General features: G+C 48.2%; 2 protein-coding genes across 12 annotated transcripts in view; one reads left to right on the top strand and one right to left on the bottom strand.

Moving 5' to 3' along the window:
* The window catches only part of TSC2 (TSC complex subunit 2), a 35,335-nt gene extending 24,284 nt beyond the window's left edge, over positions 1-11,051 (top strand). For all 10 annotated transcript variants that reach the window (XM_054842798.1, XM_054842797.1, XM_054842795.1 and 7 more), the window contains 10 exons: positions 2,032-2,192; positions 2,550-3,052; positions 3,885-3,960; positions 4,880-4,966; positions 5,203-5,389; positions 6,491-6,630; positions 6,841-6,919; positions 7,639-7,730; positions 8,610-8,708; positions 9,083-11,051. In XM_054842798.1, coding sequence (XP_054698773.1) covers positions 2,032-2,192; positions 2,550-3,052; positions 3,885-3,960; positions 4,880-4,966; positions 5,203-5,389; positions 6,491-6,630; positions 6,841-6,919; positions 7,639-7,730; positions 8,610-8,708; positions 9,083-9,250 — 1,592 coding nt within the window. In that variant the 3' untranslated portion in view covers positions 9,251-11,051. The remainder of the gene's footprint in view (positions 1-2,031; positions 2,193-2,549; positions 3,053-3,884; positions 3,961-4,879; positions 4,967-5,202; positions 5,390-6,490; positions 6,631-6,840; positions 6,920-7,638; positions 7,731-8,609; positions 8,709-9,082) is intronic.
* A 139-nt stretch (positions 11,052-11,190) lies between these two features.
* PKD1 (polycystin 1, transient receptor potential channel interacting) overlaps positions 11,191-16,811 on the bottom strand; it is a 97,811-nt gene continuing 92,190 nt past the window's right edge. For both annotated transcript variants that reach the window (XM_054842787.1, XM_054842788.1), the window contains exon 46: positions 11,191-16,429. In XM_054842787.1, coding sequence (XP_054698762.1) covers positions 15,803-16,429 — 627 coding nt within the window. In that variant the 3' untranslated portion in view covers positions 11,191-15,802. The remainder of the gene's footprint in view (positions 16,430-16,811) is intronic.

Here is a 16,811-nt window from a genome sequence, read left to right as displayed (position 1 = left end):
AATGGGATCTTGACTAGCATGAAGAAGTCCAAGCCAGATCCAGCATTTGCAAGTGCAGACAATTTCTTAAAGCAACTTTTGTTTTAGCTGGGGTGGATTGTGAGTTATGAGGCACAGTGTTAAATGACCTGTCAAAATGTCTGAGTGGCTTGATTGAGTTATTTATTTACAGCTTCATTTTACAATTGGCTTTGTGTCCTGCTAAATGTAAAAGCTCCCACTTCTGAGAATAGCGTAGTATGCTACAGGACATGCTACCCTGAAATGAAGTCCCATGCTACTCAGCCTGCAGGAATCTGTCAGAATTGGACACAGAAAAGATAACAGGAGCTGATATATATAAAGTTTGATGTTACAATGAATGCTGGTTAAAAGGTTTTTAAATAAAAAAATGAAGAAATCTATTTCAGGGGAAAACCTGCTAAGTTCTAGGGGTTTGGAGGCTCTACAGTAGTGTAAAATCTTTCTCCACTTCAGAAAAACTGTCTTAGTAATTAAATGAAGTGGAGATCAAATTGCATACCTTATGAGCACAACACCTACATTACTTTGATAATCTGCAGTGCTTTGTGATTTTAATTAGAGGGTTGAAATGTCTTTCTGCCTTCTTTCCTTCACTGGAAAATTCTCTGTAGAGCAGCAGGGTATTCTGAACTGCTGGTTGTTGTTGACGTAGGCCTCTTAAAACAACATGAAGATGCTGCAGTAAAATATTTTTCTGTACTACTTCTCTCTGTCTGTATTATTCTCTTCCCACCTAAAGAATAATTAGTGTGTGCTCGCATTATTTAAAAACACCAGCAATCTTGGCAGTAGGGTGAGAGCAAGGGAAGCTTGGAAGCACTGGATATATGCAGGTGTGTTCTGGCTTGGACAGCTAACCAGATCAGCACGTTGTTTTAGTTTTTTTTTTTGTTTTGGTTTGGTTTTTGGTTTTGGTTTGGTTTTTTTTTTTAGAAGGTATGTGTGTGCAATGCTAACTCTTAATTGCTTCTTTGAAATAACTTTGGTCCTGCGAGCTGAAATCAATCCAGGAAAAGCTGCTTTCGTGATTTATTATTTTTTTTAATTTTGCCGATTTTCTTTATTTTTTGTATGTGCAAATATTTTATTTTTTTTTAATTTTACTTTGGAAAACAAATCTTGGCCTTTCAGATTGGTCTTCCAGTCCCTTGTGTGCGTAATGGGAAGCCTCCTGTTCTCCAGCCTTTTCCTCAGGACAAAAAAAGCAAGGCCAAGAGGAGCCTTTGGTCAGACTCATCCCTGTGGTCAGGGTCACTGCCTGGAGTAGAGACAACCTTAAATGCTGCGATAACCTCCTCCACCGTAGGCAGGGCTTCCAAGGAGCTTTCTTGTCAGTGTGGTTTCATTAACCATTTGTCAGATTAAATGCCACATGCAGGTTTCCCAGTATTGCTGCAGTGCGTGTATTACTCTTGCTCTCTTGTCCTTTCATATGTCTAGGGCTGAATTGTTTTGCTTCTACTGAGACATACTAGGAAAACTGCCAAACTGCAAGTAAATGGCTCCTAGTAAAATTTCTTATCTCCATCTAGGCCACTACAAGGCACAGGAGCATTGCATTTCAGTACAAGAAAAACTTTTTTGCACACTTGCATAGAACTGATGTCTTCATTGCCTGGATAATGATAAACTTTTAATGCTAGTCTTGTACTTTCTTACATCTCTGTAGTTCCTGTCTGTCCTGATAACCGAGCATTGATGTACAAGGTCCCATTTCCTCATTCTGTCCCCTGCTTGTTCATCAGTAACAATTGGAAACAACTGCACTTACTTTGACCAAAGATGCAGCCCTTTGCTGTGAGGGTAAGGTGATCCGTTACTCTATACAAAAAGGGAACCAGGAGCAAGTCTGACATGACAAGAAATCAGAGATCCAGAGCACTCATTCAATATGGCCTTCCATTGAAATCCCATAGGGAAAAGGCTGGTACTTCAGAGGAGAGGATTGGGGCCTGCTGGTCTGTTTCTCTCTACAGACTTCAGTTCTTCTGCCTTATGTCTCGGTAGAATCAGCGGTGGTGCTGGAGGAAGGGAGCCCGTCAGAAATGGAGCTAAAGGAAACAGAGTCCCCAGCTGAGTCTCCAGAGAGTGAGGACATTGAGACTTCATGTTCTGAACAAGTCCTGAGCGAGGAAAGGTTTGGTAAACCCCAGGAGTCTTACAGCAGGGTAAGAAGAAACAGATTAACCAGTTCTGTCCTGTAGGACAGCCCTCTCTTTTAACACACGGGAGAATTGTCTGTGCTCAGATGAGCCCCTCTTGACACACTCTGAAAGAACTCGATAATGATACCAAAATGCACATGCAGTCACGCTTAAGAGTTTGGATGGCTTGTGAGGGACTACGTGCAGAGCAGCAGCAGTAAATACCTGCTTTATGCAAGGTTCTCGGTCTGCATTGCTTTGTACTTGGCACCTTTCTGCTCATCTTTCACCGGAAGCGTTGGGGTGCCTCGAGCGGTACTGTTGTCAGCTTTTATTTTGCGTATCAGGAAAACTGTTCATCTTTGTTTCTCCTTCTTTAAGTCCTCCTCAACCTCCAGCCAAGAAGAAAAATCTCTGAAGTCGGAAGACCTGGTGGAGGGTGGAATTCCCATCGGGAGGGTCCTGCCATCAGAGGACGGCCGAACACTGGAGGAGCTTTCTTTCCAGCCATCCCAGCCACTCAGCAAGTCGAGTTCTTCCCCCGAGCTCCAGACACTGCAGGAGGTTCTCAAAGATGCGAATGGCAGAGAAGTAACGAGGAGGCTGAGCACAGAAGTGAAATCAAAATCCCAGTCTGGGAACCTGGAAGGGGAAGTGCTGGGAGGTTGGCTGAGCAAGGGGGAGGACACCAGGGTGACTGGGTCAGGCGGGTTGGATGGCACCGTTCCTGTCACGTCGCCTCGCTCCCCATCTGGGCACCGGCCCCGAGGTTACACCATCTCTGACTCAGCCCCATCAAGGAGGGGAAAAAGGATCGAGAGAGATGCCTTCAAGAGCAGAACAGCAGCCTCTAATGCTGAGAAAGTACCCGGAATAAACCCAAGGTGGGTGGAGGGGCTTCTCTGAAGCTAGAAATGGTGAGCTCAGAATTGCTGCAGCCGTGGCTGGATTCGTTCAAAGTGGGCTGCTGGTTTTGTGGGATCTACAAACAGTATCTGATTAAAAAGATTAATTTACCTGTATTTTCAGGAGCTAACATAGACATGTTGAACCTGCTACCAGCAAATTAAGTTTGTGATTTAGGAAACAAGTCTCTAGATGGTGAAAGAAAGAGATAGATAGTCTCCTCATGTTCTTAATCTGTCCCGATTTAGGGTCCAAATGCACATGTGGCTTGAATGCAGGTTACCTAGGCTTAATTTTGCTGTGAACAAGATGAATTACTAGTCTTGCGGTTCAAGAAATATAATGTGCAAAATATTAAGAAGAAGGAAAAGAAGGTGTTATAATATTTGCTATTTGAACTTTAGGTATTGGTAATTGCCCAAAATTGCATTTTGAGACAATCTTCGTCTTATGGAGGGCAGGTAAAATGCCAATGTCTGTAAAATCATTGATCTGCTAGCCTAGAAATACCCCCCATAGCTGTGAGGCAGGAGTGCATTTCTGCTCCTCTGATCTGTGTGAAAGTTGCCTTTTGAATGGGGAATTTGTGCAGCTGCTGCTGTTTGACATAACCATTGTTTTTTATGACAGGGGTCTATTACAAACTGCAGGTAGTCCAGGTACCTAAAATGTCTCTAGAAGATGAGTAATACTCTGTTAGCGTTTTAATTCCTTCTCTTTTTCTTCTGCACATAATGTTCTTACATACAACAGATTAAAATTGACTTAATTTTTATGGTAACAGGACTTTTTTTCCCCTCTGTCCCTTAGCTTTGTGTTTTTACAGTTGTACCACTCCCCATTCTTTGGCGATGAAAACAACAAGCCCCTTCTGTTGCCAAATGAGGTAGGCAAGGATTTTATTTTTTTTAATAAATTCTTGAAGTTAATTTTTCTAACCTCATTACCTGTTTTGAACATAAATGATAGTAATGAATCTCCACTCGGATAGTGTGATTCAAAGGTGGTTCCTACCAACAGTGCTACAGATGGGAGATTTTCTGTACCCCAATCCTGGTGGCTCCAGCTTTATGGCTCTGGACTGAATCTGAGCTATTGGGAGATTTTGCTGGTGCTGTTACAGAATCCCAGCCAGAAAGCAGGATGATTTGGGTGGAGTTTTGGTATTTGCTGGTAGGAGGAGTACAGGATGAAAACTGAGCACTAGGTGACAATGTCAGAACGTCACTAGACAAACCTGTCAGCCCTCTGTATAATTGGGAGTGGCCAAAAAGCTTTCTGTGGTTATATGAGAAATTAATCATAAACTTCCTGGAGAAGTAGTGCTGGAATGGGGTACTTGTGAGCTGAGCACCACAGACGTCCTGGTGAGAGCTTCCCCTTCCTTTTGGTTCGGGTGATCAGGCAGTAGGGAGCCTAGGTGAGATGAGGTGATGCCTTGTGCTAAAAGTGTTCTTCGGAGCAAGAGACGTGATAATTTTTCATGCCTGGAGCTTAAATGAAGATACGATGTAATTTGTCATGGCAAGTGCATCTAACCCATGCAGTTTGCCAGATTAATCTCATCTGAAGTATAAAACCAGGAAAGTGTGGTGACAGATAGCACTGCTCTGTGCCTTGGACTGATGATGCACTGTGCCCTTGCAGAACAGAGTAGGGCAACTTTCATCAAGGAAGACACTAGTGAAGGTCAGGAATCTGTGCTTACATTGTGCTCTCATTGTCCTGAAGGGGTTTTTGGGAGGGCAGTGGGTGTGTGCAGATAAGTTGGGTTTTTTTAAACGTGACCAATGTTTTGATTGTAGACGTTTGAAAGATCGGTGCAGCTTCTGGATCAAATTCCTTCTTACGACACACACAAGATTGCAGTCCTGTACGTTGGAGAAGGCCAGGTGAGTTGTGTGCAGATGCAGTAATCCTTTAATGGTTACATCTCATCAGAAGGCCAGGCACCACTGCTGCAGCTGTGAGATTTGTCCTGCTCCTGGAGTAGCCTTGCTTTTCCTTAGTTTCTTGCAGTAAAAATCAGTGCCTGCATGAAGCCCTTCAAGGAAGGTAATAACTTAATCGCTCATGCTGATTGGGTGCTCTTAGCATTCAGTGTGGCCCACATGTTCTTATTTCCTAGAGCAACAACGAAATTGCAATTCTGTCCAATGAACACGGATCCTATCGCTATACAGAGTTCCTGACTGGGTTAGGGAAGCTCATTGAGCTCAAAGACTGTCAGCCAGACAAAATTTACCTTGGTGGCCTGGACGTGTGTGGGGAGGATGGACAGTTTACCTACTGTTGGCACGATGACATTATGCAAGGTAAGGTGGCACCAGAAGTTGGAAGTGGAAGTATGGTCTCATCTTATGACTGATCTGCCTTCTACAAACTGTTCACTTTCCAGGGATGTAGTAAGCATGACCCACAGCTCTGTTCTCCCATTCTATCTCTGGTATCTCTGCAAGTCATGTGTTAAAGTTTGGGAGAGGTGCATACCTGCCTTATTTAAGAAAAAAAAAAAATCACACCACTTTTAAAACAGTCTGCTCTATTAAAGGTGTATAGGGTTTGGTGTAGAGGTTTGTAGAATAAGCTGTTTGTTCTTGAGCTGCGATGAAGGCTGTTAATTGAGGGTAGTGTGTACATGTCAACACTCTGCTGATTGTTTCTCTGAAGAACAGTATTGAAAGCAGAAGGTTTGTCATTACTGTGGCCGCTGCTAATTGAACTGCAGCATTACCCAGCTCCTGCAGCACCAAGCAGTGCAGATACCATCCAGGATCCCACAACCTATGATGAACTTCCCAAATTTTTTCATACAGCTCCAGGCATCGAAGTCCTACTTAGTCTGGTTCAGTGGAGCAGCTGCAGGTTACTCACTGTGGCCCTGGTGCTCTGCAGAGCTCACGTAGAGGAAGTCCTGGTTTAAGCTATTTAACTCTTCCTCCTCAAACCTGATTCTGCTCGCTGTGCTACTGTGATAATGGAAAAAATGCCCAGAAGCACTTCTGCAGTCCTCTGTTCATTTTCTACGAACAGATAGGTAGCTACCCAGCTTGATGCGAATGCTTCTTCCAGTATACACCAGGCACGTGCTGAATGCCAGGCCCTTAATACACTTTGCTGAGCCTGGGGCTAGAGAACACCATGCAGGGCAGTGCCTAAAAACCGGCAAGAGCAGAGCTTTTGGAGGCTGCTTTTTCACTGGCCACTGCACTCCATGCTCCATTGGAGCAATCCAGTGGGACTGGATTCAACTGTCACAGATGGGGACAAACCTTTCAAGGGAGCACAATTTATTTTTTTTATTATTCTAGTGCTGGTACTACTTTGTCTTCCAGACAAGTGCTGCATGTTGACCATTGCTGCTTGCAGCACTGGTTACCCAGGCCAGCCTAAGGGTTTTTCTCCTTCCTCTTCAGCCATTTTCCACATTGCTACTCTGATGCCCACAAAGGATTTGGATAAATATCGCTGCGACAAGAAAAGGCACCTTGGGAATGATTTTGTTTCTATCATTTACAATGATTCTGGAGAAGACTTTAAACTGGGAACAATAAAGGTACAAAATTTTACTTGTGGGTGTGTTTTAAAAAGTCATGTGGCTGTTTGCAAAACCTTCATCTGATATGTGTTATCTTAGCAAACAGTGTGAGATCATGAATGGAGGTTATTTGCCTTGTGTATTCACATGTGTTAGTTTATGGCACTCACAGGAATCACGATGGCTGCCACTAAAATGTATATGACTAATTTATTGTTTTCTCATTAGGGTCAGTTCAATTTTGTGCACGTTATCATCACACCACTTGACTATGACTGTAACCTGGTGACACTGCAGTGTCGGAAAGGTAGGAATCCCTCCAACCTTTGTTCTCAGTCTTTCCTGTATTGGTGGTGCAATAACCGCCTTCACTTCGCAGTGGTTTTGTGTTTCAAAAGTAAAAAGAAAAAACTTCGCAGGAGAAACTCTCTGAAACCAATGTGCTGCCCAGTTATGTCTGGATATGTCCTGTTCATATATCTTCCCCAAGATAAGAGGTATCTTCCCACTGTACCACTCATCCTATGGGCAAGCTGAGTGCCAGAAGAGTAGAGCAGGTCCCTCCAACCATTGCTTGGGAATACTGGATGAGATATGAGGTAGAGATCCCTGTGGCTTTGGCCTCTGCTGTCCTTCTCAGCACTGCAGGACCTGATGCTTGGAAACTCATCCTGGCTCCATGCGAGTTCAGAAGTGCTGGTGCAGTGATCTGCAGGGGCATTTACTTCCCTCTTACCAAAGGGGCACTTCTGGGGTGTTTTCCACTCACGCCTTGGTTCATGTGATAAATTGCCCAGCAGGCTCTTCTCAAACCTTTACAGAGCAGCCAGAATTTGAGAGCCAGGTGTGTTAAGTTGCAGTGCAAGTGCTGTTACAGTTGGAGCTGTAGAGCTCGATGAGAACAACTGAGATTCTGTCATGCAATTCCTCAGATTTATATTACTTACCTATTTAGTTACTGGCAACCTTTGGCTTGTTCTTAAGTGTCTTACAAGAATATTTTTTTCTTCTTCCTTTAAAATGAAGACATGGAGGGTCTCGTAGACACGAGTGTCGCTAAGATCATCTCTGATAAGAACCTGCCATTTGTAGCCCGTCAGATGGCCTTGCACGCTAACGTGAGTACCCCTGCGCTCCCTGTCGTGGTTCTGCCCCAGCCAGCAACTAAGCACCATGTAGCCACTTGCTCACTCCCCCCCACAGCGGGATAGGGGAGAGAATCAGAAAAGTAAAGGCGAGAAAGCTCGTGGGTTGAGATAAAGGAAGTTTAATAGGTAAAACAAAGGCTGTGCACACAAGCAAAGCAAATCAAGGAATTCATTCCCCACTTCCCATGGGCAGGTGGGTGTTCAGCCATCTCCAGGAAAACAGGGCTCCATTGGCATAACAGTTACTTGAGAAGACAAACACTATCGCTCCAAATGCACCCCTCTTCCTACTCTCCCCTGCCCAGGTTTATAAGCTAGGCATAACGTCATGTGGTATGGAATATCCCTTGGGTCACTGGGGTCAGCTGTCCCAGCTGTGTCCCCTCCCAACTCCTTGGGCACCCCCAGCTACTCACTGGTGGGGTGGGGTGAGGAGCAGGAAAGGCCTTGGCTCTGTGTAGGCACTGCTCAGCAGGAACTAAAACATCCCTATCGACACTGTTTTCAGCACAAATCCAAAACGCAGCCCTGTACCAGCTACTATGAAGAAAATTAACTCTATCCCAGCCAAAACCTGCACGCTCTTTGAGACCTCCTGTCTTTCTGCTGGTGTTTTGGTCCATCACCAGCTTCCAAGGAAATTAATAGGGCTTGCTAAAGCAAGTAAGTTTTCTGCTTCAGTTATTGCTGTCAACCTTTAAGTCATAGTTAGCACATGAACTGTTACAACTTAGAGCTGTATTTCAGTTGCGGTCAAACTATACTGAAACGTTCTATTAATTTTATTGTCATGATGATGTTAACGTGCCTCCTCTCTTTCCCTGCTTCTCCCCACCCTTCCCAAATTAGATGGCTTCCCAGGTTCATCACAGTCGATCAAACCCTACTGACACCTACCCATCCAAATGGATCGCAAGGCTACGTCATATCAAGAGGCTAAGGCACCGGGTAAGTAAAGCTGTCAGTTCTAAATGTTTAGAATGGGGCTCTACCTTAGAGTCTTGTTACAAATAAGGCACATAAAATCAGCTATCAAAACTTGCTGAATAAGAGGAGGAGGATGTGTATGAAGGTTAGAATCCAGCTCTTGTGGGAATGACAAGTGTAGCGATGTAGATCTGGACTTGCAAGCTTCCAAACAGCTTCCCTGGCGGCAAGGGGTTTGGGAACCCCAATACCTGCGTGCAGAGCTGTACCCCCTTGGCGCTGTGCTAGGGATAGTATGACAAGCTGTCCCGAGTAACCTGTCCTGCCCTGCCCAAATGGAGAGTGAAAAGAGTTTCAGAGAGAATGGAGCTCATCTGTTCTCGTTTGACTTTCAGCTACGTGAAGAAACCCAGTACCAGACTCCTGGCCTTCCCCTGCAGATGCATCCATCTGCTCCCACAAAGCCCCCTCCCCAGATCCCCCAGGACCCTCCACCCACCTATGAGACTGGACAGAGGAAGCGACTGATCTCCTCGGTGGACGACTTCACGGAGTTCGTCTAGATCCCTGTGGGTCAGCGTGTCTGTTCTGGGACGGATGAGGCAGTGAAAGCATTTTACCCGCGTGCTGACTCCGTGTGGCTGCACGGACGTGGAGGAGTAGGTTTGGCAGGCGCAGCGTGGCTGTGCTGCTTGCATGTGGACTCGGCATTGAACCGTACCAGGAGGCTCGAATGTTTCAGTGTCTCAGCCTGCCACTGTTGTCTGATGAGGACACTGTATCCCCAGCAGATGCTCCCAGAGAGGACCAACTCTACGTGTTTTGGTTTTATTTGGTTTAAGCTATTTCAAGGCTTCCATCTCGGATGGGAACTTTCTTGCAGAACCTTTCTTTGGACTCCTTCCACACCAGCGTCTGGTGGAAGCAGACAAAGTAGGATATTCTGCAGTTCATCACGTAGTTGGAAGGTACAGGAATTGTGGGAATTTTGACAACTTTATTGGGAATGAAATACGAAGTACTGAAACTCCAGTCACTATTTCTAAGCACCCTGGAATCCCGGCTCCTCTCCAGGTCTCGGTGCCTCTCAGCACTTGAACTCTTCAGGCTCTCAGACTTTTTCTGCTGCCAGCTCTGGTAGGAGTTAATTTGGGTTCTCAAGTGACCTGCCAAACACGCTGCTTAAATTCCCAAGGATTTGTCTCCATTTTGAGAGATTCACAGCAAACCCTCCCTCACTCAGCAGAAATGATTTTGCTACCAGAAGTAACACAAAAGGGGGAGGTGGACACCACTTGGCAGAGCAGCAGAATGGCAGAGAGCTGGGCCACGAATCACTCGTGATGAGCAGTCTGACCCACCGGGCTGGTTGCCAGGATGTCGCCAGAGGCCAGACCTGACTTCTAGGTTCAGCTGCTGAATTTCCACTGGTTGCAGCAATGCTGAGGATAACTCATCCTTCTCTGTGCACCTGGTAAATCCCTTTTTGAAAGACTGTTGACACTTCTTGGGGCATCATCTCTGAATGAGTTTTGCCTGTTGCACTAACACCTAGTGACAGTCTTTCCTCCTGGGACCTTGGCTGTTGAAGCAAGCGGTCCTTTCAGTGCACACGTGTACAGGTGGAGTTGGGACTATGTAGCCCATCTTGTGGTAAGATGGTCACCAGACACTACACTACCAAACTGGGAGAAACCATGTAAGCTGGACTATACTGTGAGTACTTTATCTCCTGCTTTGTCAATAAATGGGAAGCGGCGCTTTTTGGTAACGGCTAACAGCAGCGCCCTTGCAATGGAGATCAAGATGAGTGCAATCTGCACACAGAACTGTGAAGCGACAGGTGAGGGGACAAAAGTGATGCTACTAGCTTGTGCAGGGCTGTTTGGGAACTCTAAGTGTATGTTGTGTTTATAAGTCGTAAAGGAAATAAAATATTTGTAAGGTCAGCGGGTTCTTGCTGGCCTGGGAAAATTCAAACTGTGTTTTGTAATAATGTAAATTCCTTTCCCCTTTCAGTTTTCTGATCCACGTCGCTCGTGTCAGTAACCAGCAGCCACACCTCCAAACGCTGGACAGGGTGCAGTACCTGGCTGTGTCCCAGTCCCTGCACTGGGGATATTCCCTCTGGTTCAGCCTCAGGTAACCTCTGCAGCAGGGGGGCATTTCTGTTGGCATTTCCCCCCACGGGGAGCCAGAGCAGCTCGCTTCCCCTCGCAGGTGTTTGTGCAGTGGCATCCTGGGGCCGAGTGAGCCTTTGTGCCATGCTCTGCCTCGGCTGAGCCTCCTTTATGTTGACCACAGACCCTTCATCGACAACCTGATGTCATTAATGACAGCCTAGAGCTGCCCTAATAGGCCGTCTGAGTTAAGAAAGTGTCTTGTATTGTGCAGGAGACCTTAATTAAAATGCCAGCTGCAGCCAGTGACATCGGGGCAGGGAGGAATGTCTCTGGACTAGCGCTACTTTGCCCCTGCGCCTTTGCTGAGCTCTCGCTGGTAGCAGTGAGTGAGCAGGAGCGAGCGTAACAAAAGCACCAGAGCCAGGTCATAGCAGTCATCTTTTATTTGACCTTGTCATTTTTTAAGAAACATCCCCACAGTTACAAAATACGGTATTTTTGTTTGCAGTGAAATGCTGACCAGACAGTAACAGTTGGCATATTGGTCACAATCATCTGTTCTTTAAAAAAAAAAAAAAAAAAAAAAGCACTTATATAAGTCCTTCCCTCTCCCTTTTAAACTAATGGGTAGGGGTTTTTAGTTAAGCAGCTTGATACTGTTGCATCTTTGTGAGACTTAAGACAATAAATAAGAAACCATCTCTTGGTGACTACAAACACAGAAATATACATTCAGGAGTATTTATTGGCTAGAGCTGCAAGTCAAGTTTATTGCTGTTGAGGGTGTAACTCCACAATTAGTAACTCTGGCTGCAGCTAAGTGCAGGTATACGCAGTACCTTAGCTGGGACAGTGAAGGAACCCTGTGAGTGTTGCTATAGTTTGTACAAATAAATGCTGCGCTGAGAACTATGATTGCTTGGAAGCTGTCAGTGGTGCCCACCAGGCACGTGGGCCCTCGCGGAGGTGTTTGGCTTTTCAAGAAACAACTGTGAGTTTCAGAGCTGCTCTCCGTACTTCAAGTGAAGGAAAGAAGTAGGGCAGTTGTCATATCCTGTTTCTGCTCCTCTTTGATTAGAAGAAGCACTTGGTAAGTCACACACAAAGTCACACTCACACACACGCAGAGCAAGCTTGGTAAGGAACAGGCACTTGGGAACAAAAATCCTGATGCTTTGCTATGAGCATCCTTGTTACACCTGCCCGCTTGCCTCCGTTAGCTTATTAAAGGCTGTTGTGCTCACCGCTGCCTCTTGCCTCATCTCTCCCGCACTTAACTCCTCCTAACAACTACTTAAAAATGAGCATACTCAAGGGGGGGGGCGGGGGGGGGAGGGAGGGGCTGAGAACTGAACCAGGGTGCTTGAACTCAACTTTTTGGCTCTTGAAGATGTGAGAGCTTTCCAAGACCTTGGTTCCTTTTACTCACTGAACGTTCCCACTGGCTGACAGGTTGGTGCTCGCAGCCTTGTCTCTTTGTCCCATCCCTGATCCATGGATGCAGGTGGGAACACGGGTCTGTACCCATAGGGGAAGGGGCACGGCCCTCAGGGGTGGCCGGATCTGTGCCCATCACTCCACTGCAGCGGGAAGGGGATGCACGGGGCTGTTGTAAGCACAACTGCACAGCTCCCCCATCTAAGAACCCAAAAGAGAGTAAGAGCTGGTGGCCCATCCAGCAGCACACAAAAGCTAGTGCTCTCCTGCAGTAACCCTCCTTTTTCCATGGCTCTGCTGGCCAAACACATTCCTGCATGCTTACACAGCCCTGCTAGAAGATGAGCAACTTGCTTCTGTCTTTGCGGGTAGTTGCTGTTTATGCACCTAAATACTTCTCCAGTGCCTTTCCTTCTAAGGCACAGCCAAAGAGTCAGAAACCGTGGATTTAAGGACAGAAGTAGACTGGAGTTCCTGAGCTTCACCCAGGGCCTGTGCTCATCTCGCCTAATGACTTTGTAACTGTGGCCTTCCTAGCCCCAGGGAGGACGTGCCAGAAGGGCGATGAGTGTAGCAGCTGGGGGCAGCCACAGCTGGGGGCAGCCACAGCCGTGTGCCCAGCACCGTTACCAGAGCTGCAGCACCACATCCCAGGTATCCTGGTACATCTCACAGCTGCTCGTTTTACTGCCAGAGGGGTTTTTGGACACGGCTAGCAGGCACTTGCACCAGCACTGTACCTGTCACCAAAAACAAGTCATGGGCTGCTTGGATAAGTAAAAGGAACCAAAAAAATACAAGGCAAATGGTTTTAAATCTCTGGCTTGAAAACCAGTTTTAGATACCAGAAGAGTTCTGGAGCAGACGGAGCTGTTTGTAAAAGAAGTAACAAATCACTTCTGCACAGTGCACAAGGCTTACTACCATCAGCACCTGAGCCAGTGCTGGGCCCCATCCCTGGGCTCTGTGGACCTCACTGTTGGTTCTATGTGCTCCAGGCACCTGCTGCCACCAAGCTGGAACCCTCCATCTCCAACTACTGCTACTTCTCTGTCATCTTCTTCTACCTGCCTTTCCTTCCCATTACGAAAGCTTCGTGGTTACTAGTATTAGTTTTCTCCCTCTGCACCCTACTTCCTTCTGTGCAATCTGCTCTTTCAACAACCTCTGTGGTGACCAACCACCTTTTCACTTGAAGTGATCTTCAAGCTACACCGCACTTGTTTTCTCCTGCCCGCATCCTTCTGCAACCTTTCCCCAGCATCTGTCCATCCTATCAACCAAGGTTTGTTTTTTTTTTTCCCAAAGGTAACTTACACCAGTCCCACAGCCATCACAACGAGCACCCCTGCGTCCTCCTTCAGTCACCCATAAGGGACATGGGCAGGCACCTGGAGCTAAGGAACCACGTGGACATGAAATCATCTTTAAAAGTATCATCTAACACAGCATGGCAGAAGTGCTGGGAGCTGGATGGGGGGGGGGACTCAGGAGGTGATGTCATTAGCAATGGAAGTGTCTCTGCCCAGAAAGGTCTCCCCTGCCAGGGCACGGGAGGGACTTCCAGCCCCCCCAGCATCAGAGGCAAGATGCAGTCTAACCCGAGGCACCTTCCCCTGTGGCACTGCACGCCTGGTCTCGCTGCCTAAGGCTTCCCTTCGACCCTCTCACGTTTCCAAAGCATGGAGCAGGTTCTGGGAGCACACCAACTCGCACACCATGGGTGTCCCATCCCCTGCCATGCTCCGCTCCACCTGCGGCGACTGGCCCAGAGCCAGCCTGGCCGAACCTCAGCTGGGAGGAGAGCACACGCACCACATGCACACAGACACCGAATACTTTATATACACGGGACATTCCCAGGAAGAAGCACTTAATACATCCTTTAAATAACTCTGACAATAGTATTCTGTCTCCTATCTACATGTTTCAAACACGTTACCGATGCTATGAAAATATAGCAAACATACAAAAATATATACATTTACAAAAAGAAAACCAAAACAACCCATATAAATTACTTACAATATACATAACGTGAAATGGTGATGACAAAGTGAACGCAGGCCCTGGGGAGGCTTCAGCCGCTGCTCAGCACCCCGCACTATGAGCAGGGGGTGCCCCACGGCACAGCCCCCCCCCCCGGCCAGGCACGGCGAGCACAGGCCAGCTGTAGCCCAGTGCACAGCGAGTCCCGGGGAGCTGCGGGGCGGCAGGGCTGGGGGGACCCCGACAAAAGCTCCGTTAGGGCTTCACCTGCCTCCCCCAGCGCCTTTGTGCTTCTTGTAGGGAAGATGCCAGGAGGAACCGGCATGGCTGCCTCAGGCAGGGGCGTGCTGGGGGGGCTGCGTTCACTTCATCAGCACTTGCTCATTTCAGTTTATGATTTAAACAAACAAAAAATACTGCTTTTGTGATATATTATCCCATTCTTGTTAGATCGCATGTGTCATTGTTAGCCGAGGAAAGCATTGTTTAAAGTGCTGGGCAGTACATACAAACAAGTAAACCAAAAAAATACATATACTTACGTCAATACATTCCTTGGATTAGAAAAGCCAAGCGGTCAGCAGCGCCCACGCCCCGAGGGCCACCACACGGGGGGGCGAGCGCTGGGGCACAGGGGGTGGGTGGGGGACCGCAGCGAAGCCAGCACATTGGCAACCCCACGCTCAGAGACAGCTGAAAGCAGCCCGAGGTCTCCACACCCTTTAGGCTGAGCTGCTGCTCATCATCTCCTCCGAGCCCAGCCAGGGAGCAGCGCTGGCAGCTTGCTGCAGCTTGCAATGTCATTTCGTTTAAATATTGGGTTTCTTTAAATACAAACAATAGTACCAATTTCTGGAGGATAAAAGTAGCCAATACTGGAAATTAACTGATCTGGGTGTAGATATCATTTATCTATATATATTTATGCTTTAAAAAAAAAAAAAAAATGGTTAAATATCTTCTTGAAACCTGTAGCTTTCCTCCACAGTGTGACTGGTCGACAAAAATCCAAGACTCAGTTCAAACCTTCAAGGCCTGGGGGGTCTTCTCTCCCCCCTTCCATCCGGCACAGCCAGTGGGGAAGGGAGGTGAGCCTCGTACCGGTCACCCTGTGCCAGTCCCCAGTAAAGTGTCCTTGTGACAGTCGCCATACGCAGGCTGTTTGCAGGTGGGGCCGTTTAACAAGAGAGACAACTTTTTAATACTGCCCTACCTTAACAGGGATTTTCTGCACGCTGACCGTGCCCCGTGCAGCCTTTCCCAGCTGTCCCCGAGGGAAAGGCTCAGCCTTCTCCAACCAGCCCTTAATGCTGGAGACCACCGGTAAGGAACGTCAGCACATCTGACAGGGACGGTCAGGTCCACGGAGGCCGTGCCAGCCACGTTGCAGGCAACGGCCCCGTGCGCCTCGGCAGGCACAGCCGCCGTGGTGGGAGCTATCAGAAGCAGCAGCTCCTGAGGCTCCAGGTTTGCACGGCAGGCACAGCCCACCCTTCGCAAACCCCTTCCCAGGCGCTCTCTACCCTCCGAGGGCATTGCTCCCCGCGACGCCCAGCACGCCGCCTGTTATTTGACAGCGGGGTGCACCCTGTTCTTGGCCCGAAGGGGCCGTTTCTTCTTCACTGCCGGAGCTACAGCAGCGTAGGGTTTGTGTGGGGGCAGCACAGAAGCCGCCACGCTGATGCCTCTGCTAGCTCGAAGGAGCCGGCTGGGCACAGAGCCCCTGCTGCCTGGTGGGGCGGCCGGAGAGTGGGGGGACAGTGGGGCGTCCCGCGGGGGCTGCAGGTCCGTGTCGGAGGAGATCTCGGGTGAGGGCCCCTGCTCTGTGCTGCCTGCACAGTACCCGCTCAGGACACCCTCCGACATCTGGGTGTACCTCCTCCTGGAGCGGCGGCTCTGAGAGCCCTCCAGCTGGTGCTCAATGCGGTACACATCTTCTGTCACCTGGTTGACCCGGTCAAATTGGGCGAGCAGCATCTCAAAGAGGGAAAGGAGGCGCTGGATGTCAGCGTCCACTTCCAGGCTGTCCCGGGTGCTCAGCACGAGGCTCAGCCCGTCCAGCTGGCTGGAGGAGGTGGAGGCCCTGGAGCTGTCAGAGGCAGCGCTGGGAGTGGGGCCCCGGAAGGACTTGGAGTCACTGGAGTCTCGGGATGGCAGCGGCTCCATCCCTTCGAACCTCACCTTGTGCCGGAACTGGAAGAGAACAGGGGAGCAGGGGGCAGAGTTATTTCAGGAGCTGGCGAGTGGGAACGCCGTGCTGTGGCATCATGTCCTGCTCCAAATGGCCCCAGAGCTGCTCCCAGCCATTCCTGGTGAGCCAGGCCACGGCACGGACCTGGGGACAGATCCTAGATAAAAACAGGTGGAACTGTGGGACTGAGAACTGGCAGCAGATGCCCCTACAACGCCCCATCACTAACCCAGCTCTTGGGCCTCCAGGAATGGCCACACTCCAGCCCTCACCCACCAGAGGAACCTGACTGTGAACAGCAGCGGGAAGTAGCCAGAGGCAAAGGAAGGTTAAGGATGGTGGACCTTGATTCTCTGCAAATGTCTGCAGCCCACTGCCTGCTAC

Source organism: Grus americana, chromosome 15, assembly GCF_028858705.1.
Source record: "Grus americana isolate bGruAme1 chromosome 15, bGruAme1.mat, whole genome shotgun sequence".
NCBI classification, from domain to species: Eukaryota; Metazoa; Chordata; class Aves; order Gruiformes; family Gruidae; genus Grus; species Grus americana.
This window is presented reverse-complemented; position numbering and strand designations above follow the sequence as displayed.